This window comes from Jaculus jaculus, chromosome 9, assembly GCF_020740685.1.
Source record: "Jaculus jaculus isolate mJacJac1 chromosome 9, mJacJac1.mat.Y.cur, whole genome shotgun sequence".
NCBI classification, from domain to species: Eukaryota; Metazoa; Chordata; class Mammalia; order Rodentia; family Dipodidae; genus Jaculus; species Jaculus jaculus.
The window spans coordinates 87698009-87720789 of NC_059110.1; the positions used below are offsets into that span (position 1 = coordinate 87698009).

General features: G+C 50.8%; 1 protein-coding gene across 1 annotated transcript in view; it reads left to right on the forward strand.

Annotated features, from left to right (window-relative positions):
* The window catches only part of Nos2 (nitric oxide synthase 2), a 42483-nt gene extending 19702 nt beyond the window's left edge, over window positions 1–22781 (forward strand). The window contains exons 11-26 of the mRNA XM_045158325.1: window positions 1116–1310; window positions 2084–2166; window positions 3016–3160; window positions 3256–3360; window positions 5991–6040; window positions 6397–6571; window positions 8120–8246; window positions 9301–9379; window positions 10401–10582; window positions 11525–11688; window positions 13974–14181; window positions 17218–17305; window positions 17682–17803; window positions 20398–20546; window positions 21295–21489; window positions 22364–22781. Coding sequence (XP_045014260.1) covers window positions 1116–1310; window positions 2084–2166; window positions 3016–3160; window positions 3256–3360; window positions 5991–6040; window positions 6397–6571; window positions 8120–8246; window positions 9301–9379; window positions 10401–10582; window positions 11525–11688; window positions 13974–14181; window positions 17218–17305; window positions 17682–17803; window positions 20398–20546; window positions 21295–21489; window positions 22364–22462 — 2166 coding nt within the window. The 3' untranslated portion in view covers window positions 22463–22781. The remainder of the gene's footprint in view (window positions 1–1115; window positions 1311–2083; window positions 2167–3015; window positions 3161–3255; window positions 3361–5990; window positions 6041–6396; window positions 6572–8119; window positions 8247–9300; window positions 9380–10400; window positions 10583–11524; window positions 11689–13973; window positions 14182–17217; window positions 17306–17681; window positions 17804–20397; window positions 20547–21294; window positions 21490–22363) is intronic.

The following is a 22781-nucleotide window of genomic DNA, read 5'->3' on the forward strand; positions in this document are numbered from 1 at the left end:
GTAGCTTGTCATCCTTCCCTTCAGGAGAGATTTACTGAGCATTTACCATGTTGCCGGGCACTAGAGTATGGGTGATGGGTCACACACCATTCCCCAGCCCGGGTCTCCCCGTAGACAGACCCACCCTGTGCCTGGTGGAATGGGGGCTTCTGTGCTCATACAGAGCAGGAAGAGCTCCCCCAGGGTCTGGCCCAGTTCAGGAAGCCCTGGCCATGGGCCACACATCCTGACTGCCAGGGATTCCCAGTGCAGCCTCGATGCTGGCAGGACGCAGATTTGTCCCAGAAAAAAATCCACAGAGCCCCCACCACCTCCTGACAGCTGCAGTTGTCCCTCTGCTGCTTGTGGCTCCAGGACTTAGTCACCGTCTTCCAGAATAATCTTCAAAAGATGTTGCTTTGTTTCCACATCTGCAATTCCAATGAGAGGGCAGAATTTGGACCGTTATGTTAAATTGATGCATCTTAAAAAACATTATTTTACTGTGTGTGGTGGGGTGGGGGGCGAAGGTGCCAGAGAGTCTTGTAGCTTTACATGAATGCCCATCTAGCTTTGCATGGGTGGCTGGGGGATTGAACCCCCAGGGCAGGCGGGCCTTGCGAGCACCTTCCTTTAACTGCGGAGGCATCTCCTGGTCCTCAACAAATGTCTCTTAATTAAATCGAGCACTTAGACATGGTGGGGGAGGGGTCACGGCTGCTCTTGTTGGATCATACCAGGCTGACTTCGGTCCCTGAACTCATGGCGATCCTCCCACGTCTGCTTCTCAAGTGCTGGGGTTCAAGGCGTGCGCCACCACGCCCAGCTTCCCGAGCAGGGGTTTTCTGGTTGTGAAGATCCGGGCTTGTGAGGCGCCGAGCGCGGCCCCTAGGAAGGCCACCATGCAGCCGGGGCCCGGGCTGTGCCAAGGGAGTGGCTGTGGCGCTGTCTGGGGTCCTCAGAGGCGTTGGACCTGCGTTCCATCTGGGCAGGTGTTGCAGCAGGGCACGAGAGGACCAGGAGCGGTGGCTGTCCTCTCGTAGAGACCTCCGGCTTTCCCACAGCTGGGCAAAGCTCCTCTGTTAGCTACGGGCCGCTGCCCTGCCCACCCTCAGCTCAGCCCACTCCTCCTTCAGAAGCACAACGTGACCATCATGGACCACCACTCGGCCGCCGAGTCCTTCATGAAGCACATGCAGAACGAGTACCGGGCCCGCGGCGGCTGCCCCGCCGACTGGATTTGGCTGGTGCCGCCCATGTCCGGGAGCCTCACCCCCGTGTTCCACCAGGAGATGCTGAACTATGTCCTGTCCCCGTTTTACTACTATCAGGTAAGGGCGGGGCTGCCCCGCCTTCCTCTTGTAGCTCCGGTGTGGAGAACTGTATGTGGGGTCTGCCCAGGATAGTGGGGTTTTTTTTTAAATATATTTTTTATCTATTTATTTGAGAGAGACAAAGAGGTAGAGAGTGAGAAAAGGGCAGAGAATGGCTACACTAGGGCCTCCAGCCCCTGCAAACAAACTCCAGACGCATGTGCCACATTGTGCATCTGGCTTATATGGGTTCTGGGGAATTGGACCTGGGTCCTTTGGCTTTACAGGCCTTAACCACTAAGCCATCTCTCCAGCCTCTGCCCAGCCAAGATGAGTACCACCTTGTGCTGAAGGTGTTCCAGGCTGGACTCTCACGTTATGTAGTTTGCCCGGTGATAAGATGCTGAATGTGGCCTCTGCCTTCCAGGCACACTAATGCCAGGGGGAGCCAAGTACCCAGTGAGATGTGTTGGGCTCCATGTGGGGTTGTGGAAACGCTCCTCCAAGAGTTTTTTTTTTTTTTTTCTTTTGGTTTTTCGAGGTAGGGTCTCATTCTAGCCCAGGCTGACCTGGAATTCACTATGTAGTTTTAGGGTGGCCCCAAACTCACAGTGACCCTCCTAGCTCTGCCTCCCGAGTGCTGGGATTAAAGGTGTGCGCCACCACGCCCAGCTTCCTCCAAGAGTTCTTGCTGAGCTTTGGTGAGGTGGGTGGGCCTCTGCCTCTCTGACGGATCCCTCACGCCCAGCCAGGACCCCGCCTTGACCTCACTCCTCCCTTCTTTTCTTCAGGTGGAGGCCTGGAAGACCCACGTGTGGCAGGATGGGAAGCTGAGACCCAGGAGGAGAGAGATCCGGTTCAAAGTCTTGGTGAAGTAGGTGGGAGTAGGCAGCAAGCACTGAAGTCCGAACTGGCCTTGCTGTCCAGTCAGCCTCCAGGCCTTGAAGGGCCCCCAGACACACGGGGGGCATTCTTGCTTGTGGGTGGGTGTATATATGTGCGTGCATGTGGACACCAGAGGACAACCTCCCACACATCCCTCGGGCACTGTCCATCTTCTTTGGCGATGATAAGCTCTCTCATTGGCTTGGAGCTCATTATTTATGCTAGACTGGCTGGTCAGCTGAGCCCCAGGGACAGTCCTGTCCCCGTCTTCCCAGCTGTGGAATTATAAACACATACCACAGTGCCTGTCTTTAAAAAAAAAGTGTCCTGGAGCTGGAGAAATGGCTTATGTGCAAAAGGCTCTTGCTTGCAAAGCCTGCCAGCCCAGGTTTCAGTTTCCCAGTATCTGCGTCAAAGCAGATACACAAAGCGGTGCATGCAGCTGGAGTTAATTTGTAGCAGCAAGAGGGCCTGGTGCTTTTTCTTTTAAAATTCTCTCTGCTTGCAAATGGATCTATTTCACAAAATAAAGTGTGTTCTGGAGTTGGATCTCCATTCCTAATGCTTAGCAAGGACCAGTTGTACCAACTGAACCATCTGCCCAGCCCAGAGAATATTCTCCCTGGAGTTGGACTCCCATAACCCCAGACACCGATTCTGAGAGCCACCTGCTACTGTTGTCCCAATGTGTCACTTCTTCCTGAAGAAGCTGATTAGAGGGTGACCATTCAGGACAGACAGGGACCACCAGCGAGCTCGTGAGACGCACGGGGTGCTTTTCCTGCCACCTCCCTGCTCTGGAGGCCTCCGGAGGCCGACCCGGTGTCTGTCCTCGCAGGGCGGTGCTCTTCGCCTCTGTGCTGATGCGCAAGACGCTGGCGTCCCGAGTCAGAGTCACCATCCTCTTTGCCACGGAGACGGGGAGATCGGAAGCGCTGGCCCGGGACCTGGGAGCCTTGTTTAGCTGGGCCTTCAACCCTCAGGTGTACATGAGCTCGGCTGGAGGGGGTCTGGAGAGGGTGCCCGGGGCAGCTCTAGGGGCCAAGGACTGACATCCACCTTGGTGTCACTGACGCAGATCCTCTGCATGGACCAGTACAAGCTGAGCAGCCTGGAGGAGGAGCAACTCCTGCTGGTGGTGACCAGCACCTTTGGGAACGGAGACTGTCCTGGCAATGGAGAGGTGGGTGGCTCAAGGTCCTGATGGTGGGTTTGGGGGGACCAAAGAAAGGGCCCAGGGGGTCCCGCATGACCTGAAGAGGGCGCTGGGAGCCAGTGCTCAGGTTTCTTGTTTGCCACCTTTCTTACTGGGTAGTGTATATTCTCCTGTGAGGGTGGGAAGAAGTATCCTGGGACATGGTCTTCCTCCTCCTCCTCCTCCTCCCCAGACACTGACTACTATGCAGTATGTCCATACAGTAAAGTTTACAATTGATAAATAAAAATTAAGCTGGATGTGGTGGTGCATGCCTTTAATGCCAGCGCTCAGGAGGCAGAGGTAGAAGGTTCACTGTGAGTTTGAGGCCACCCTGAGACTACGTAGTGAATTGCTACTTAGGCTGGCCTCAAACTCATGGCAATCCTCCTCCTACCTCTGCTTCCTGAGTGCTGGGATTAAAGGCGTGAGCCACCACACCTGGCTCAAGAATTCATATTTTAAAGAAAACTTGTACATTTTCACAAAGCAAAAACTAGCCAAAAGTACAGTAAAATTCAAAGGAAGTTACTGAACTTTATCTAGACACTCTTGCCTAACCCAGATTGCTCTACTCCCCCACTTTTTTTAAAATTTATTTATTTGTTTATTTATTTGAGTGCGACAGACACAGAGAGAAAGACAGATAGAGGGAGAGAGAGAGAATGGGCGCGCCAGGGCTTCCAGCCTCTGCAAACGAACTCCAGACGCGTGCACCCCCTTGTGCATCTGGCTAACGTGGGACCTGGGGAACCGAGCCTCGAACCGGGGTCCTTAGGCTTCACAGGCAAGCGCTTAACCGCTAAGCCATCTCTCCAGCCCTCCCCCACTTTTTTTTAAAGAGAGCTGGGCATGGTGGCACACACCTTTAATCCCAGCACTCAGAAAGCAAAGGAGGATTGCCATGAGTTTGAGGCCAGTGAATAGTGAATTACAGGTCAGTCTGGGCTAGAGTGAAACCCTAGTCCTCCCCCGCAAAAAATAGTAATAGGCAAGATTAGTGAAACATTAAGGCTGGATGAACACCGATTTGAGACTGTCTCTCTGTTCAGAGGGAAGGTTAAGGCAATTGGAAAGGAAGTAGCCAAGGAGCATAGTAGTTTCCCATAACGCAACAGGTCATATGCAGCCTAAAATTATGTTTCATAAAAAATTAGGGTGTTGCCAGGCGTGGTGGCACACGCCTTTAATCCCAGCACTCGGGAGGCAGAGGTAGGAGGATCGCCGTGAGTTCGAGGCTACCCTGAGACTACATAGTGAATTCCAGGTCAGCCTGAGCCAGAGTGAAACCCTACCTCGAAAAAAAAAAAAAAAAAAAAAAAAAAAATTAGGGTGTTGATTTGCCTGTAGCCTGGCAGTAAGGAAGTCAGGGGAAGGTTTGACCCTTACGGCTGTAACATCATGATTCTTTTGGGGAACTGGCAACTTGTACAACCTTTCACAGAGAGTAATGCTGGGGAGAAAATGTGAATAGATGGGTGTTTTTATGTCCTCTATCTTCCCCTAAACAACTCCTCATTTGTGCCAGTTGCGAGGTCACCAGCCTTGTACCGTTGTCATCATCTCATTCAACGATAGCTTTACTTGGTGACAGTGGCCACAGCTAAGTTACTTGGCATGTTTGACTTTCGACAATAACAAAGATTGCTTTGGGTTTTCTTTTGATTTCCTAAAACATGTATAGAATGTCAGAAACTTCACATTTTATATACCAGTATATGGCTATTAGTATTTTACAGAAACTATACTTGGTAACTGCACATACACATATATATTTTTGTGACTTTTGTAAACTAAGTGCCGTTTCGGTGTTACAGTCATTTTAGAGTTACTGTAATCAATGTGAATATCATGTTTTTCAAATCAGTGTTTGCTTTGTGAGCATATGTGTATTGTCTATATTCTGTATAGTTACACTGTACTGAAGACTAGTTTGTTTGACATAAGGAAAGTATATGTATTGAGTACCTTTTTGCTAGCCTGATAGAAGGTTTAAGCTTTTAAAAAAAATTAGGATTTTGGGCTGGAGGGATGGCTTGGCGGTTAAGGTGTTTGCCTGTAAAGCCAAAGGAATCGGGTTCAATTCCCCACGACCCATGTTAGCCAGATGCACAAGGGGGCGCATGCATCTGGAGTTTGTTTGCAGTGGCTAGAGGCCCTAGTGCACCCATTCATTTTCTCTCTCTTTTTCTCTCCCTTTCTTTGTCAAATAAATAAACATAAAATATTTTTTTAATTAGGGTCTTTTTTAAAAAAAAAAGAACAGGGGACCACTTATTCCTAGCAGGTTCCAAACAAGAAGGCTTACATATCTTTGGGGGAACCCTCTAGGAATGTCGTGCTATAGCATAGGCTCTGCTCTTCCAGGCCTGGATGTGGGGCACCAGGCTCTGAGATGTGGGGTACCCATGAGTTGCTAAGATTCTGTTGGATTGAGAGACAAGGTGAACTCGCCTGATGGCTCTGCTCATAAACCAACCTCCATTGTGGGTCAAAGGCCTTTTCCTGCTAGATGTGGCCAGTGTTTAAATGTGCCATGGTGGAGATAGGGGTGTCAGTGGGGATAAAGCATTGCTTTTATGAATCTTGGCCTACAGACTGCTTCCCTGTCTTTTTAGACTCTGAAGAAATCTCTGTTCGTGCTGAAAGAACTGCCCCGTACCTTCAGGTGAGACTCACTTCTGTGATCCTGCCCCCCCTGGGCCCAGTTTGGGTCAGAGTATGGAACCGTGTATGGACAGAGGATGTCCAGGGGCAGAGTGAGCCCTGGTCTGAGGTTTGCCCTCCAAGCTGGTTGAGGGTCTAGTCATGGAGGCCAAATCCCTCTCACACGCCTGCCAGCCAGGCATGTGTTTGTTGTGAGTCATGGGAGTTGGCCAGGGCGACACAGGTCCAGAAGGGGTTGTGGCCAGTTGGCATGGGAGAATGTGAGGCTAGTCTGCCAAGCCATGGGTACTGCTGGCATGCAACGCGAGTCCGTGTGTGTGTGTGTGTGTGTGTGTGTGTGTTTGTCCTCCTCAACAGATATGCCGTGTTCGGCCTTGGCTCCAGCATGTACCCTCAGTTCTGTGCCTTTGCTCATGACATTGACCAGAAATTGTCCCATCTGGGGGCCATTCAGCTTGCTCCGATGGGGGAAGGGGACGAGCTCAGTGGACAGGAGGACGCTTTCCGCAGCTGGGCTGTGCAGACCTTCAAGGTGAGTTCCCAGCCAGACAGAACGTGGTGTACTTGTACCATGCACACCTGTGCCAGACATCATGGGTGGCATGACCTCAGCCTGGTCCTGAAGGTATGGTCCCAGATGTGGGCCAGGGGTACGGGGGCCCTGAGGACTCAGGTCAAAGGTATTTTCCCCAGAAGAGCTGAGCTCTGCCATACTCCTCTGGATGAAAGAAGGTAGCTGAGGGCTGGAGGGATGGCTTAGCGGTTAAGGCGCTTGCCTGCAAAGCCAAAGGACCCAGGTTCGATTCCCTAGGACCCACATTAGCCAGATGCACAAAGGGGCGCATGCATTTGGAGTTCGTTTGCAGTGGCTGGTGGCCCTGGAGTGCCCATTCTCTCTTGAGCACCCATCTCTCTTGCTCTTTCTCTCTCTCAAATAAATAAATAAAATAAAATAATTTAATAAGAAGGTAGGTAAGCCAACCTCCATGTCCTCCAAAGCTTCTGTGAAAAGGCCTTTTTTTCCACTGATAACCTCAATCAACTCTTTAAAAAAAAATTGGGGGCTGGAGAGATGGTTTAATGGTTAAGGGGCTTGCCTGCAAAGTCTAAGGACCATGGTTTGATTCCCCAGGACCCACGTAAGCCAGATGCATAGAATGGCACATACATCTAAAGTTTGTTTGCAGCAGCTAGAGGCTTTGTCTCTCTCTTCTTGCAAGTAAATAAAATATTTTAAGAATGTATTAAGAAATATATTTTATTGGGCTGGAGAGATGGCTTAGTGTTAATTTTTAATTTAATTTAATTTTAGTGTTTGCCTACAAAGCCAAAAGGACCTTGTTCAATTCTTCAGGACTCATGTAAGCCAGATGCACAAGGTGATGCATGTGTCTGGAGTTCATTTACAGTGGCTGAAGGCTCTGGTGTGCCCATTCTCTCTCTCTCAAATACATAAAATAAACTAAAAATATATTTTATTTATTTATGTATGAGAAAGAGAGAGAGAGAGAAAATGGGTGTGCCAGGGCCTCTAGCCACTGCAAACAAACTCCAGATATATGTGCCACCCTGTGCATCTGGCTTTATGTGGGCACTGGGGTATCAAACTTGGGTTATTAGGTTTTGCAGGCAAGCACCTGAACTGCTAAGCCATCTCTCCAGCCCAACCTTCATCATCTCTTCACAATAATGTCTCCCTTCAGTCTCTCAGCCTAGCTGAGCTCTTCCAACCTGGCTTCATATGTCACTAAGTCCTGACTGCCTGCGGCCTGGCCCTGCTGACATAGGGAATTTGCCTCTGGTAGGAAAGCAGCAGATCGTGGCCCCCGCAGACTTGGCTCCAAAGCCTGGGCCTGTTCCACATGACTCTCCACAAGGAAATGGAAGCCATCCTTCCTCACCATGTGGGCCCAAGGATGAATGCATATCAATCAATAACTACTATGTGGTTCTAGCAATACCCATCAGAGGACACACCTAGGCATTGTAGAACATGTTTGGCTCAGTATTTGGCCCATGGAGAAGGCCTAAAATTTGGCGATGATGGTCGTGTTGAACACCACTCTGCCTCACCTTCCAGGCAGCCTGTGAGACGTTTGACATCCGAGGCCACATTCAGATCCCCAAGCTCTACGCTTGCAGTGTGACGTGGGAGCCTCAGCGCTACAGGCTTGCGTGGGACTCGCAGCCCTTAGACCTCAACAAAGGTAGCAGTCTCTCTGTTTACCCTTCCCGCCTGGGTTAGGCTCTCTGAGCCCTGGGCCTCTTGTCAAGGAGCCCACTTGCCTTCTCTGAACAGAAGCAGCGAGCTGAACATCTGTGTCCATGGTGTAGCTGAGAGCCTGTTGGCTCAGAGCTGCGGTTTCCGAGGGAGGCTATCCCAGGAGGAAGCCCTTGGGGGCGCGGTGGGGAGGGGCGCTGACCCCATCAGGCACTATGTTGGGTCCCTGGCCCATGTGAACTCAGTGAGCCCTGATGATAGGCCTGTAACAACATCTGGAGAAATGAAGGGCGTCATAGCACTGAGCCAGTATAGATGCTGGACCAGCCTTGTGAAAGTAGCCAGGTGCCATGAAGAAAATTTCCAGAACAATTATGGGCTGCAGTCAGTGGTTCAGCTGTACCCACTCTAGGTGCCACAGCCAGCACCCCGAGTACAGCAGATGTGCACGTGGCCTCCAGCCACTGCAAACAAATGAACTCCAGATGTATGCGCCACCTTGTGCAGACTTACGTGGGCCTTGAAGAATCGAACCTTGGTCCTTAGCCTTCGCAGGCAAGCGCCTTCACCGCTAAGCTGTCTCTCCAGCCCACCAGGGTCTTTTGCTGTTGCTGTAGTTGTGTTGAGATAGCTTCTCATGTTGTTGTACTTGTCTGGGGGGGTGGGTGCTTGAGTTCCTGGTCTTTCGGCTACCAACTCTCATGTCCTGGCAGACCTGGTGTCTTTATTTGTGATTTAGAAGTGGCGGGGAGAGGCTGGGACTGTAGCCCAGTTGATAGAATGCTCTCAGGTGCTGGAGGCCAGAGCAGGTCATTCTCAGCTACATGGCTAGTTCAAGACCACCCTGGGATACATGAGACCCTGTCAAGGAAGGAAGGACAAAAAGGAGGAGGAAGGGAAGAAGGGAAGGAAAAGAAACAGCAGGGGAAAGGAAAGAAAATCTCAGTGGGTGCCACACAAGACACCCAAGGGCCATGTGCAGAGATACTGGACTCAAACATTCAAAGGCATCCCCTTGCCATCTCTCTCTGTCTCCTCAGCCCTCAGCGCCATGCATGCCAAGAATGTAGTCACCATGAGGCTCAAATCTCAGAAGAATCTGCAGAGTGCCAAGTCCAGGTAAGGTGCATGTGTGTAACCGGATGGGGGTGTCCAGAGCTTCTTAATGATGTCCCAAGATTCCATTTCAATGGAAGAAGGACCAGAGTGAGTCAGTGTGTGCAGGGGGCAAAATGTCTGCTGCATCCACCAGTAGGGCCAACTGGTCTGCTAACCCTGGCCACCTGTGCCTTTGCATTGGCTAGCCAGTGGTTAACTAGCCAGGGGTCCAGTTTGGGAACTAGGTACTTGTCCTGCTTGCTGTCATTCCTTATTGACCTCTCACTAGAAGGGAAGCCAAGAGGGCTGGAGAGATGGCTCAGTAGGTAAGGCACTTACCTGCAAGACCTAAGGACCCTGGTTTGACTCCCCAGTATTCACATAAAGCCAGATGCACCAGGTGGCGCATGAGTCTGGAATTTGTTTGCAGTGGCTAGAGGCCCTGGCGTGCCTATTATCTCTCTCTCTCTCTCTCCCTCAAATAAATAAATAAAATACTTTAAAAAAAAAAAAAAAAAGAAAGGAAGCCAGGAGCGTCAAATCATTTGGGTCTTCAAAGCTTACACAAAAACTTGGGCAGAAAGGGAAGATGAGAGAGTTGTGGGTGATCTGTAGCTCTTTATCTGCTGTCTTCTACTTCCCCCCCCACCCCCCCCCTTCCATCAGGAAAACTGGCCTTTGCTCTAATGAGAGCAGGATTTAAGTTGGAGGCAAAGAACATTTCCTTCTGGTTCCCATGTGTCCTGAGTGGGATGCTTTCTTAGGTAGAGTGTGGCTGCATGGCCTACTTTCTTCTAGGGGAATTAATCTACAGGGCTCTGAAGTCCCCATCTGAGGGTATGTCTTGTCACGGACTCAGGCTGGAAGAGCTAGTCTGGAGACGTCAGGCAGGAAGGTGTCAGGATGACACTCGTCTTAGGGAAGATGGCCTGCCCATCCCGTCCTGTCCCGTCCCATCCCATCCTATCCCGTCCCGTCCCGTCCATCCAGAAGCCTGGAGGAAATCTGTCAGTCATCCAGGGCTCCTTTTTTCCGTCCACAGCCGCACCACCCTTCACGTACAGCTGTCTTGTGAGGGCAGCCAAAGCCCGAGCTACCTGCCAGGGGAGCACCTTGGAATTTTCCCAGGAAACCAACTGGCCTTAGTCCAAGGAATCTTGGAGCGAGTAGTGGACTGCCCGACTCCCCACCAAACTGTGTGCCTGGAGGCACTGGATGAAAGTGGTACGCCCTCCCTCCCTCCCTCTCCATCCCCACCCTGGGGCTAGGCCTGTGACTGCCCTGCAGTCCCCTAACTTTGGCCCATGGGAACAGCCCTCTGGCCTCGCTACTGAATGATAATGATGCCTCCAGAGTGCATTCTCCAAACTCAGAGGCCAAGGCAGAAAAGCAGGCACCAGAGAAGCGAAGCCACATAGTGTTTCCCTGCTAGCCAGGAGAAAGTGAGGGACTCTGAGCCTTAGGCAAGAGGGGTCAGAGATGTCGCTTTGACTATAGAGAGACAGGTATGGTCCAGATGTGGTGATACTAATGGTAATGTCCCTGTCTCCAAAGGGAACAGAAAGAAAAGTTCATGTACCAGGCTCTGTCCCAATGAGGTCATAAGCATAGTTTTGTTCGGTGCCCATGAGTACCCAGAAAAATGGCCTTTGTTATCATATCCATTTCTTGGGGATAGGGTTCACACCCCTAGCTAGGAAGCAGGTAGCTAGAATTTGAACCCAGGTGTGCCCTGTATGCTGCCCCCTGGTACGCCCAGAGATGTGCTCCCTCACTCTGCGCTGATCTGGTCACCCCAAGCCTCTTGGTTTAGCATCCCAGGCATTTGTAGTCATGAGCTTTTCTCTCTAAGTGAACAGTTGGTCCCTGGTCATAACAGTCTCCATTAGCTGTAGTCATCTGTGGGTATGTGACACGTGGTTAGTTTGCCAAGAATGTGTCAGTGTGGGTACCCACTTGGGGCCACTGATTGACCTTCCTTGGAATTCCTGCTTTGTGTCCACCACCTTATTCCTCGTGTCTGCTGGTCCTGGAGCCAGGATATCAGTGTCTTCTCTCCCCTGCAGCTGGAGGAAAGAGAGGGCTTCCTGGGGGGCCCCATCACCTTCTGAGAAGCCTGAATGGGGACTTTCCCAATCCTGACACCTCCCTTCCTTCTGTATCCAGGCAGCTACTGGGTCAGGGACAAAAGACTTCCCCCATGCTCCCTTAGCCAGGCCCTCACTTACTTCCTGGACATCACTACCCCCCCGACCCAGCCGCAGCTCCAAAAGCTGGCCTGCCTGGCCACAGAAGAGGCCGAGAGACAGAGGCTGGAGGCTTTGTGCCAGGTGAGGTTCGGGGCTGGGGAGGGAGGCTGGAGCAGTTAGCAGGGTGGAGGGAACCACAGCTCCGAGCTGGGTTTTCCCTGGGAGAGCATTTACCCCTGAGTCCTCAAACATGACTCGCAGGCTGGTGAGGTGGGATTAGACATTATCCAGGACATGGTTGTGTTGAGTGAATGAATTTCTCCCAGAGGCGGCGTGACAGCCTGAATTAGTTACTTTTTGAGTTGCTGTGACAAAATGTTCAGCAAAAGAAACAGATGGGAGGAAGGGTTAACGTGGCTGTCAGTTCAAGGGTGCAGTCCACTGGGATGGGGAAGGTGTGGCAGCGAGAGGCGGAGTGGCTGGTCACATTCAGCCCACAGCCAGGAAGCAGAGATGAATGCTCAGCTCCCTCTCCCCATTGTGTTTTTGTTTTGATTTTTTTAAAAAATATTTTATTTATTTGAGAAAGAGAGACAGAGAGGAAGAGGGGGAGAGAGAGAGACACACAGAGAGAGAGAGAGCGCATGCCAGGGCCTCCAGCCACTGAAAATGAACTCCTGGTGTATGAGCCTCCATGTGCATCTGGCTTATGTGGGTCCTGAGGAATCGAACCTGAGTCCTTTGGCTTTGCAGGCAAATGCCTTAACTACTAAACCATCTTATCCAGCCCTCTATTGTGTTTTTAAAAATATTATTTACTTATTTATTTGTAAGCAGGGAGAGACAGACAGTGACAGAAAGACAGAGAGAATGGGTATACCAGAGCCTTTAGATGCTACAGACAAACTCCAGACACATGTGCCACTTGATGCATCAGGCTTTATGTGTGGGTACTGGGGAGTTGAACCCTGGTCATTAGACCATGCAGGCAGATGTCTTAACCACGAAGCCTTCTCTCCAGCCCCCACTGTCTTCTCTTCATGTAGTCCAGGATTCCAGTCCATGGAATGGTGCTATCCATATTTAGGGTAGGTCTTCCTGCTTCAGTTAAATCTCTCTGGAAACAGTCTCACTGACATTCATTCCCAGAGTGTGTTTCCATGGTGAGTCTAAGTCTAGTCAAGTTGACAGTGATGGCTAACCGTCACACAGCCAAAGTGCATGTCCTTGGAAATTGACTGGAGAGGGTGCCCCTATGTACTGGCTGTCTTTGTCTTCCCAAAGCTGGAACACACTTGGAATTTAAGGAGTACTGGAGAGGACCCGGGTATGGTGGTGCATGCCTGTAATCCTTGTGCTTGGGAGGCTGTGGTGGGAAGATCGCCATAAATTCAAGCCTAGCTTGGGGCCACAGAGTGAGTTCCAGGTCAGCCTCGTCTAAGTGAGACCCTACCTTGAAAAAAAGGAAACAAAGAATATTTCAAGAGGCATGGTGAGGATGAGTGGAGGGCTGAGCTAGTGAGTAGTGGGAGAATGCATTGAGGCACTTGCGGCATCTGAGCCCACGTCTTTGCATTCTTACTATCGGCAGAATTCCCCTTTGTCCGGATCCCAAATGCCTCACTGCCACTCTTCCGCAGCTGAGCGCTGGCATCACGACAGATGTGTTCTCGGCATCCTTGTGCAGAAAGCTGTGGCATCCTTAGTTCTCAGGGGTTCGGTAGTTAGGATATGATTTCACTGCTAGGAAATGCATCCAGGCAAAATTTGAACTCAGATCTCACTGGTTTCAAAGCCGAGTCTCAAGTTAGTTTATAATTAAGAGGTGAACACACTGGGTTTTATGCTACACAACCTGTGATCCCAGTACTTGGGATCCAGCTCAGGAGGGTCATGACTTAGCGACCAGGATGGGCTACCACGAGTTCAAGGTTCTTCTGTACTACGTAGCAAGACCTTGTCTCGAGTGCAGGGATGAAAAGCATGTGCCACCATGCCTGGATGGCATTAGATTTATTATTTTTCTTTTCTTTCTTTCTTTATTAGACAGAGAGAGAGTGAGAATGGGCACGCCAGGGCCTCTAGCCACTACAAACAAACTCCAGATGCATGTGCCACCATGTGCATCTGGCTTATGTGGGGCCTGGAGAATTGAACCCGGGTCCTTAGGCTCTGCAGGCATGTGCCTTAACTGCGAAGCCACTCTCTCCAGCCCCTGGCATTGGATTTCTAAGCACACAGTTGACAAATGCTACTGGCTGCACTAAGTTGCTCTGTTTTCCCTCCCGCTTAGAAAGTCTCAGCACCCTGGACAGCAGCAGCCCCGGCTGTGTTTGCCGAGTGAATGGATAAATCCTGGGTTGGCACAGTTGCTCCCCACCATACAGGGCAGGCACCCTGAGTCCTCATACTCCCTTGGCTCTCAGCCCTCAGAATACAACAAGTGGAAGCTCACCAACAGCCCCACGTTCCTGGAGGTGCTGGAGGAGTTCCCATCGCTGCGGGTACCCGCTGCCTTCCTGCTGTCCCAGCTCCCCGTTCTGAAGCCACGGTTCTACTCCATCAGCTCCTCCTGGGACCACACTCCCACCGAGATCCACCTTACCGTGGCCGTGGTCTCCTACCGCACCCGAGGTGAGGCCGGGCAGACCCTGGCTCCGTCTGCCCCCCTACTTCTCCAGCTGCTGTGCAACACCCCTGAGCTTTGACCTGCTCATCAACTCAACGGGGTGGGGGCGCAGCCACCTTCCAGGGTGGCCCACAGTATGAAGAGCCGTCGTAGGAGAGCTTACTGCCGAGCAGGCACCAGGCTCGCTCCTCTGTGTCTGCCATCCGTAACTATGCGAGATGGGTACTGTGTGCATTATTGACTTAGTTTTGGTTTTTTGGTTGTTTGAGGTAGCTCTCAACTCCAGCCCAGGCTGACTTGGAATTCACTGTGTAGTCTCAGGCTGGCTTCGAATTCATAGTTATCTTCCTACTTCTTCTGCCTCCTGAGCGCTGGGACCAAAGGTGTGCGTCCCATGCCCGGCTTGTGCGCATTTTTGCAGAAGGGGTAAGCCAGTTTATACTGTTGGCAAGTGGAGAGCTGCTGAGGCCCAGTGTCCCTGCAACTGTTGGGATAGTTGAGTGGAATCGAATGTGGAGAGCCTACAACACTCAGGGACGCTGCATTCCTGGTCATCCTGGCGGTACAGAACTCCATGGCTTGTTCTTTGGCTCACCCCACTCATTCAGCAATGCCTGCTTCCCATCTCCATGCTGGGCACTACACTGGGTATGAATGACACAGTAGGCCCAGCCCTGGGGCACCTGGTACCCCAAGGAAGGCAAGTAGAGGATGGGGCTACCATGCAGTGGGAAGTCCAGTGAAGCAGACAGCTTCAGGTTCGCTGAGATGGACTTCCAGACCAGGCACAGCTATTGACGAAGGGATTTATTGAAGCCTACAGAGCCAGGCAAGTTCCATGATGGTGGAAGAAGTTGGCCTCCCTCTTAAAGAACCAGGAAAAGAGAAAAAGCTAAAAGTCAAAAGCCACACAGCACAGCACACTTCAGGAACTCCAGCTAGGCACACTTTGCATATCTTTAGATTGAAATATTTTTTTAAATTTTATTTATTAGAGACAAAGAGAAAGGGAGAGAGAGAGACAGAGTAAGAGTGAGAATGGGCATGCAAGGGCCTCTACCCATTGCAAATGAATTCCAGACACATGTGCCCCCTTGTGCATCTGGCTTATGTGGGATCTGGAGAATCAAACCGGGGTCCTTAGGCTTTGCAGGCAAGGGCCTTAACTGATAAGCCATCTCTCCAGCCCTAGATTGAAATCTTAATCCCACTACCTTAAGATCTGCCCAGTGACACTGCTCCCAGCCAGGTGGCTGCAGATGCAAACTACAAACTAATAAAACACTGAATATATTGGGAGCCATCTATTCAAAGTACCACACCCGGTGTCGTGGCCACTGGGCCTTGGCTCTTACACTGGGGAACTTGACCTCCTGCTCTGACTTATATTTTTATTTATTTGTTTATTTTGTTTTTTTTCGAGGTAGGGTCTCACTCTGGCTCAGGCTGACCTGGAATTCACTATGTAGTCTCAGGGTGGCCTTGAACTCATGGTGATCCTCCTACCTCTGCCTCCCGAGTGCTGGGATTAAAAGAGTGCGCCACCACGCCCGTCTTTGCTCTGACTTCTATAACCAAGCACTGTCTGACCTGGCAAGGCTGGAAGCTGTCCATGCCTCAGAGTCCTGGCACAGAACACAGTTTGTAAAGACTCAACCCGAGACCATGTCTAGCCTGCTCATCACTTCCCGCCCCACCTTTCACACTGCGCCCATGTGGGGAGAGAGGCAGGTGTGGTCCGTGAGGGCACACTCATGCACAGGAGAACCAAAGGACTTCTCAAACCAAAGCCCTCTTCAGATGCCACAGGGCAGGGAACGTAATCCGGAGAGCCACTGGGGAGATGAAGGTGCCAGAGCCAGCAGGGGTCATGAAAGGCTACCCTTCACCCAGGGTTCCTACAGCAAGGGACACCCTCACGAATGAGCGCATGCAGCGTGGCCAACCCTAAGGGTCACTTTGTGCTGCTGTAGGGACTGAAAGGGAAGAGCTCTTTAAAAAAAAAAAAACATTTTAAACATGGAAAAAAACAAAAACATTTTATTTAAATTTATTTTTCTTTTTATTTTATTTTATTTGAGGCAAACCCAACAGACTGGCCTTTTTTTTTTTTTTTTTTTTTTTGTGCAAGAGAGCAAGAGTGAGAAAGAGAGAAAATTGGTGCACCAGGGCCTCCAGCCACTGTAGTCATACTCCAGACATGTGTGTGACCTTGTGCACATGCGTCACCTCGTGCGTCTGGCTTATGTGGGATCTGAAGAGTCAAACATGGGTCCTTAGGCTTCACAGGCAAGTGCCTCAACCGCTGAGCCATCTCTCAAGCCCATGTTTTATTTTTATTTATTTATTTGAAAGATAAAGAGAGAGCAAGGGAATGAGAATGGGCACGCCAGGGCCTGCAGCTCCTGCAAACAAGCTCCAGACTCACGCACCACCTTGTGCATCTGGCTTACGTGGGTCCTGGGGAATCAAACCTGGGTCCTTTGGCTTTGCAGGCAAGCGCCTTAACTGTTAAGCCATTTCTCCAGCTCAAGAGCTCTTTTTTTTAAAATATGTTATTTTATTTGAGAGAGAAAGAGAGGAGAGAAAGAGGCAGATAGAATTGGTGTGCCAGGCCTTCTAGCTACTGCAAATGAACTCCAGACGCATGTGCCACCTTGTGCATCTGGCTTTACTTGGGTACTGGGGAATCAAATCTGGGTCCTTTGGCTTTGCAGGCAAGTACCTTAACCACTTAACAATCTCTCCAGGCCAGAGAAGTGCTCTTGAGTAAAACTGAGGGAACCTGAGCTGCAGTTCTGAGTTCACCACGATCTAGTGATCTCGTCCAAACCCTTTCCCCTTGGCACAGCTCGGTTCCTGCGTGGCGGGAGTGCCTGCTCACCAAGCGTCTTTCCGCCTTCTTTGCTCCCTGCGTGAAGAGGGCAGCTCTTAGCTGTAGGAGGAAACAGCCCCTTATCCAGGGGCTGGGGTAGCCCAGGGGGGGCACATCAATGTCAAAGGAGCATGGGGCATACTGATCAGGACTGTGCTGTTTGCAGATGGCCAGGGTCCCCTGCATCATGGTGTCTGTAGCACCTGGATCAGCAATCTGAAGCCACAGGACCCAGTACCTTGCTTCATACGGAGGTAGGCATCCACACTGAGCCCTTTGGGACCCCAGGTTCCTGGGAGTTCTGGGCTGCGAGGGAGGAATCGAACTGAGTGCTCCTCTGGGTCCCTTGGCCTATAAAAGAAGATTTGAGGTCATACTAGGCCTGTCTGTTTTACCCACTGGCTACAAGGTATAGCCAGGTGTATCGCAAGGCTCCAGTGTGGGGAGATGGTGTGCACCTGTAGGGCAGGTGAAGTTGCCCACAGGACTTGGGAAACAACCTTAAGTTCATTGCTCTCATGCACCCCAACATTACCAATTGCCAGCCCCTCAGCTCCCTGGGCCCCATCCCGTGTGTGCATCTGGCCCAAGATAGTTTGAGGACCAGGTTTCCCCTCCTGTTCCCTGCAGTGTCAGTGGCTTCCAACTTCCTGAGGACCCCTCCGTGCCTTGCATCCTCATTGGTCCTGGCACGGGCATCGCACCCTTCCGAAGTTTCTGGCAGCAGCGGCTCCATGACTTCCAGCACAAAGGTAGGACTTTGTAAAAAGGGAGGCAGCTTACTAGTTATTCTGATATAGCACACAAGTGTTACCAATCCACACCGTGCCCATGACTGGGGAAAGTCACTTAGTCTTTTGATTTTGTTTTTTGTTTGTTTGTTTTGTTTTTTGTTTTTTGAGGTAGGGTCTTGCTTTAGCTCAAGCTGACCTGGAGTTCACTATGTAGTCTCAGACTCACAGCAATCCTCCTGCCTCTGCCTCCTGACTGCTGGGATTAAAGGTGTGTGCCAATGTGCCCAGCATCCTTTGATTTTTTTTTAAATATATTTTATTTGTTATTTATTTGAGAGACACAGAGAGAGAGAGACAGAGAGAATATGGGTGTGCCAGGGCCTCCAGCCACTGCAAATGAACTCCAGATGCATGTGCCCCTTGTGCATCTGGCTAACATGGGTCCTGGGATAATCGAGCCTCAAACCAGGGTCCTTAGGCTTCACAGGTAAGTGCTTAACCGCTAAGCCCTCCTTTGATTTTTTTAATGCCAGTATAATTGTCAATATTAACATTGACATAATCCATAGAGTTAGTCTATGGACAGGTCTTCAAGGTTACAGATGGCAGAAATGTATATGAGATGGAAACATTTTCTTTTTATCTGAGGAATAATCCCACGGAAAGCATCTTTCTATACCTAAAGACCTCCAAAAGAGGCTTTTGCAGAACCAGTAGCAATTAAAAAAAAAAAACTTACTTATTTATTTGAGAGAGAGAGAATGGGTGCATAAAGGCCTCCAGCCACTGCAGATGAACTCCAGACACATGCACCACCTTGTGCATCTGACTTTATGTGGGTCCTGGGGAATTGAACCTAGGTTCTTCGGCTTTGTAGACAAGCACCTTAACTGCTAAGCCATATCTCCAGCACCGCTAGCAATGTTTGACCTTGAATACCCTGAACATTGGAGCCTGGAGAGATGGTTCAGCAGCTAATGGTGTTTGCTTGAAAACCTGACAGCCTGGGTTCAATTCCCCAGTATTCACATAAAGCCAGAAGCACAAAGTGGTGTATGTGTCTTACATTTGTTTGCAGTGGCAAAAAGCCCTTGTGTGCCTATTTTCATCCTCTCTTTACCTCCCCTTGCAAATAAATAAAATATTTTTGAAAATATTTCATTTTTATTTATTTATTAGAGAATAGGCATGCCAGGGCCTCTAGCCACTACAAGCTAACTCCAGATGCATGCATTTGGCTTATGTGGGTCCTGGGGAATTGAACCTGGGTTCATAGGCTTCACAGGCAAATGCCTTAACTGCTAAGCCATTTCTCCCACCCAAAATCTTTTTTGCTTTTAAGACCCTGAACATAAAGTCAGGCACAATACGTGGCATCCAGAAGACATCCCTACCAGCCATAGTGGGAAGAGGAATAATGCATTTGACAACAGCCAGGCAAGATGTGGATCAGAAATGATTTTCATAAACAAGACCACATAATTTCTGATAGCCAACTAGCAAATGCCCTTGTCATGTTAAACACAAGGAATTTTTTGGAGGAGAGTTTGACAGGATCTCAGTGTATAGCCCTTGGATGGCTTCGATAGTCATATGCAGACCAAGCTGTTCTCAAATTGTGGTCTTCCTGCCTCTGCCTCCCAAGTGCTGCATCATTATGCCAAGCTACATGTTTTCAAAGGGGGAAAAAAAAAAAGCAAAATTAAAATGTAAAACAACAGCGGGGCATGGTGGTGCACACCTTTAATCTCAGCAAGCAGGGAGGAGAATCACTGTAAGTTCCAGGCCAGCTTGAGACTACATAGTGAATTCCAGGTCAGCCTGGACTAGAGTGAGACCCTACCTTAAAAAACCAAAAACCAAACAAACAGGAAAATAAAACAAGAGAACAGTGTGTTGTCATAATTGTAATAGATACTGAATGAGGCTTTTAAAAGTGCCTTCAAGCCGGGCGTGGTGGGGCACACCTTTAATCCCAGCACTCGGGAGGCAGAGGTAGGAGGATTGCCATGAGTTCAAGGTCACCCTGAGATGACAGAGTTAATTCCAGGTCAGCCTGGACCAGAGTGAGACCCTACCTTGAAAAACCAAAACAAACAAACAAAAAAAAAGTGCCTTCCTTATATTCTCATTTGCATACCTCATACTGCAAAAAAACGTAAAATGGGATCCCAAACTCGGTGTAGCTTCAGGGTACCTGGGCCGTGAGGGGACGCCAGGTGCCCTGTATATTGCTACTCAGGCAGTAATGTCTCCACTTTTTAAATTTTAATTTTTTTTAAATTTAATTTTTATTTATTTATTTGAGAGAGCGAAGAGGCTTTGCAAGCAAGTGCCTTAACCGCTAAACCATCTCTCCAGCCCTGTCTCCACTTTTGACCTCCAATGAGCTGGACAGAATGTCATATCTGCCCTTTTCACTTGTATGACAATGAGCAAGTAACCTGAATGCCCTTGACCTCACTTTCTTAGTTTCCACATCGGTGAAACGGGGGTGGGGGGAGGGATGTGTGTGTACAACTTGCACTTGGGAAAATTCATGTTGGGCACCTGGGGCTGTGGCTCTCCCTCTAGTGGCCAGCCTGGTAATTGCAGCCTGCTGGGTTTTGCAGGGCTCAAGGCGGGCCGCATGACCCTGGTGTTCGGGTGTCGCCACCCGGAGGAGGACCACCTCTACTGGGAGGAGATGCTGGAGATGGCCCGCAAGGGGGTGCTGCACCAGGTGCATACAGCCTATTCCCGGCTGCCCGGCAAGCCCAAGGTAAGTGTGGCCCCCAGGCAGCCCTTCCCTCCGTGAACCTTCATCTCCTCAGGTATATAGCCGCTGTCAGGACGGCGCTTTTATTTGCACCCTGTCCATAGTTCCAGGACAAAAGCCGAGCTCAGGGAGGATTGGGACTCCACTGTAGCTTAAGCCCCACAGCCCAGCCTGCTGGAGGTCCCGGGCAGGTCTGGAAAGGGAGGGGTGGTCTAAGTGGGCTTTTGCCCCACCCAGCAAGTCTGGAAGGTAGCTGCTGCTCCAGGGCCCTCAGCTGGGCGCCTTGCCCCAGGGGTCTGGGGAATCGAGACAGGCTCTCCTCATCTTGTCTCTGGGGGCTCCTCTAGAACCCAGGGTCAGGGCCACTGGGCATCTTGTGCCCAACAAGAGCAGAGTCCTTGGCTTACTCCTGGGTCTTCTGCATGAATCTGCGCCGAATCACACCTGGGATTGATCCACATTGGGAGACCTTCTTTTCTGGGGGGTAGGCAGGCCTCAGAGTCCTGGGCAGAGGCAGTGGATTCACTGATGCCCCTTTGGAGGGTGGTGAATTCAGAGAAGACACAGAAACCCCAGTGGCCCAGGCTGGGCAAGGTGCCAGGCACCTCCACATCCTGAGCCGAGGTCCAGCCGTAGGGTGCTGACTCTACAGTCCCTGGCTACCTTTCTACCAACCCCACGGCCAGAGGGTCTGAGCACAAAGTGGCTCCTGGCAGCCGAGGGCAGACCTCACTGTACCATCTGCTTTCAGGTCTACGTGCAAGATATCCTGAGGCAGCAACTGGCTGGTGAGGTGCTCCGCGTGCTCCTCCAGGAGCAGGGCCACCTCTATGTTTGTGGGGACGTGCGCATGGCCCGCGACGTGGCCCAGACCTTGAAGCAGCTGGTGGCTGCCAAGCTGACCTTGAGTGAGGAGCAGGTTGAGGACTATTTTTTCCAGCTCAAGGTACAAGAGCTGGGGTGGCATGGGGGAGGGTGCAGGTGAACGGCACAGGAGCCAGGACTAGTGGAGCAGTACCAGGGGCACCCCAGAATCCTGGTCCACCATAGAGCAGGGTTGGGCATACCAGAGACAGGAAGGTTGTCCCTGCCCACCTCATGGGAAGTGCACACTTATTTACACCCAGCTGTTGTCTGCTTACCCTCATCCCAAGCAGGCAGTGTGGCGTGGTACACACCTGTAATCTTAGCACCTGTGAGGCTGAGGTCAGAGGGCGGTGAGCTCAAGACCAGTCTGGGTTATATAATGAGCAGTGAATCCTTGTCACAAAAAAGAAAAAAATAGACACCACCAACAACAAAAACCAAGGGCTGGAGATGTAGCTCAGTGGTAGAATGCTTGCAAAAACAAAACACAAAAAGGCTCCAAAGACCGATTGCTTGGCACACACGCTCACTTACACACTCAGTATTATTTTACTGAAGATGCCTCAGAGCCTTCAGCATGCTGTGTGTGTTATCACTTCAAGACTGGGGCAAAGACAGCGCAGCATTGCCACACCCGATCCCCTCGGAGCTCACCCTTGCTGGAGCCCCCTGCGGGATGAGCGCTAGGCAGGAAGTGAGTGGGACCACCCTCCACTCGTGGAGCTTGCTAGATGCTGAGGTGGCCCACGCAGGGGCACTGGTCTCCAAGGCTTAGGGCAGAAGCCAGGCCCAGGGGTAGTGATGGCAGCAAGGGGGTTGGGAGGGCACAGGACCTTGAATGCCCACCCCATCAGGAAGCTGGGCAGCCCCCGGGCCCCTCCCAACCTGGACACGGTGACCGGGAGGCATTGGAGTGGAGAGCTCACACCTTGGCCTCTTGTTTCCCCCTGCAGAGCCAGAAGCGTTATCATGAAGATATCTTTGGTGCTGTTTTTTCCTACGGGGCCAAAAAGGACAGGCGTATGGGGCCGTCCAGCGACACAAAGCTCTGACAGCCCAGGAGGAGCTAACGCTGATGACATGGAATTTAATGGTGGGCCTGACTCCACAACTGGGGTCACAGGGTCTGAGAAGATGGAGAAAGTTAACTTTCCCTAAGCCTCACATATTTCCCCTCATGCCTCTCTTTGTATTTCTCTTTCTCTCTCCCTCCTTAACCACCCCCCCCCCGACCTCACTGTAGCCCACCTATGCTTATGGTAATGGGGAAATGGACCTCACTGGCCCCTTGGAGATGAATCGCCAGGCTGTGTGAAAAGAGAAAAAAAACAAAACAAAAAAAACCCTTTCTGACAGCAATACCCTAATGAC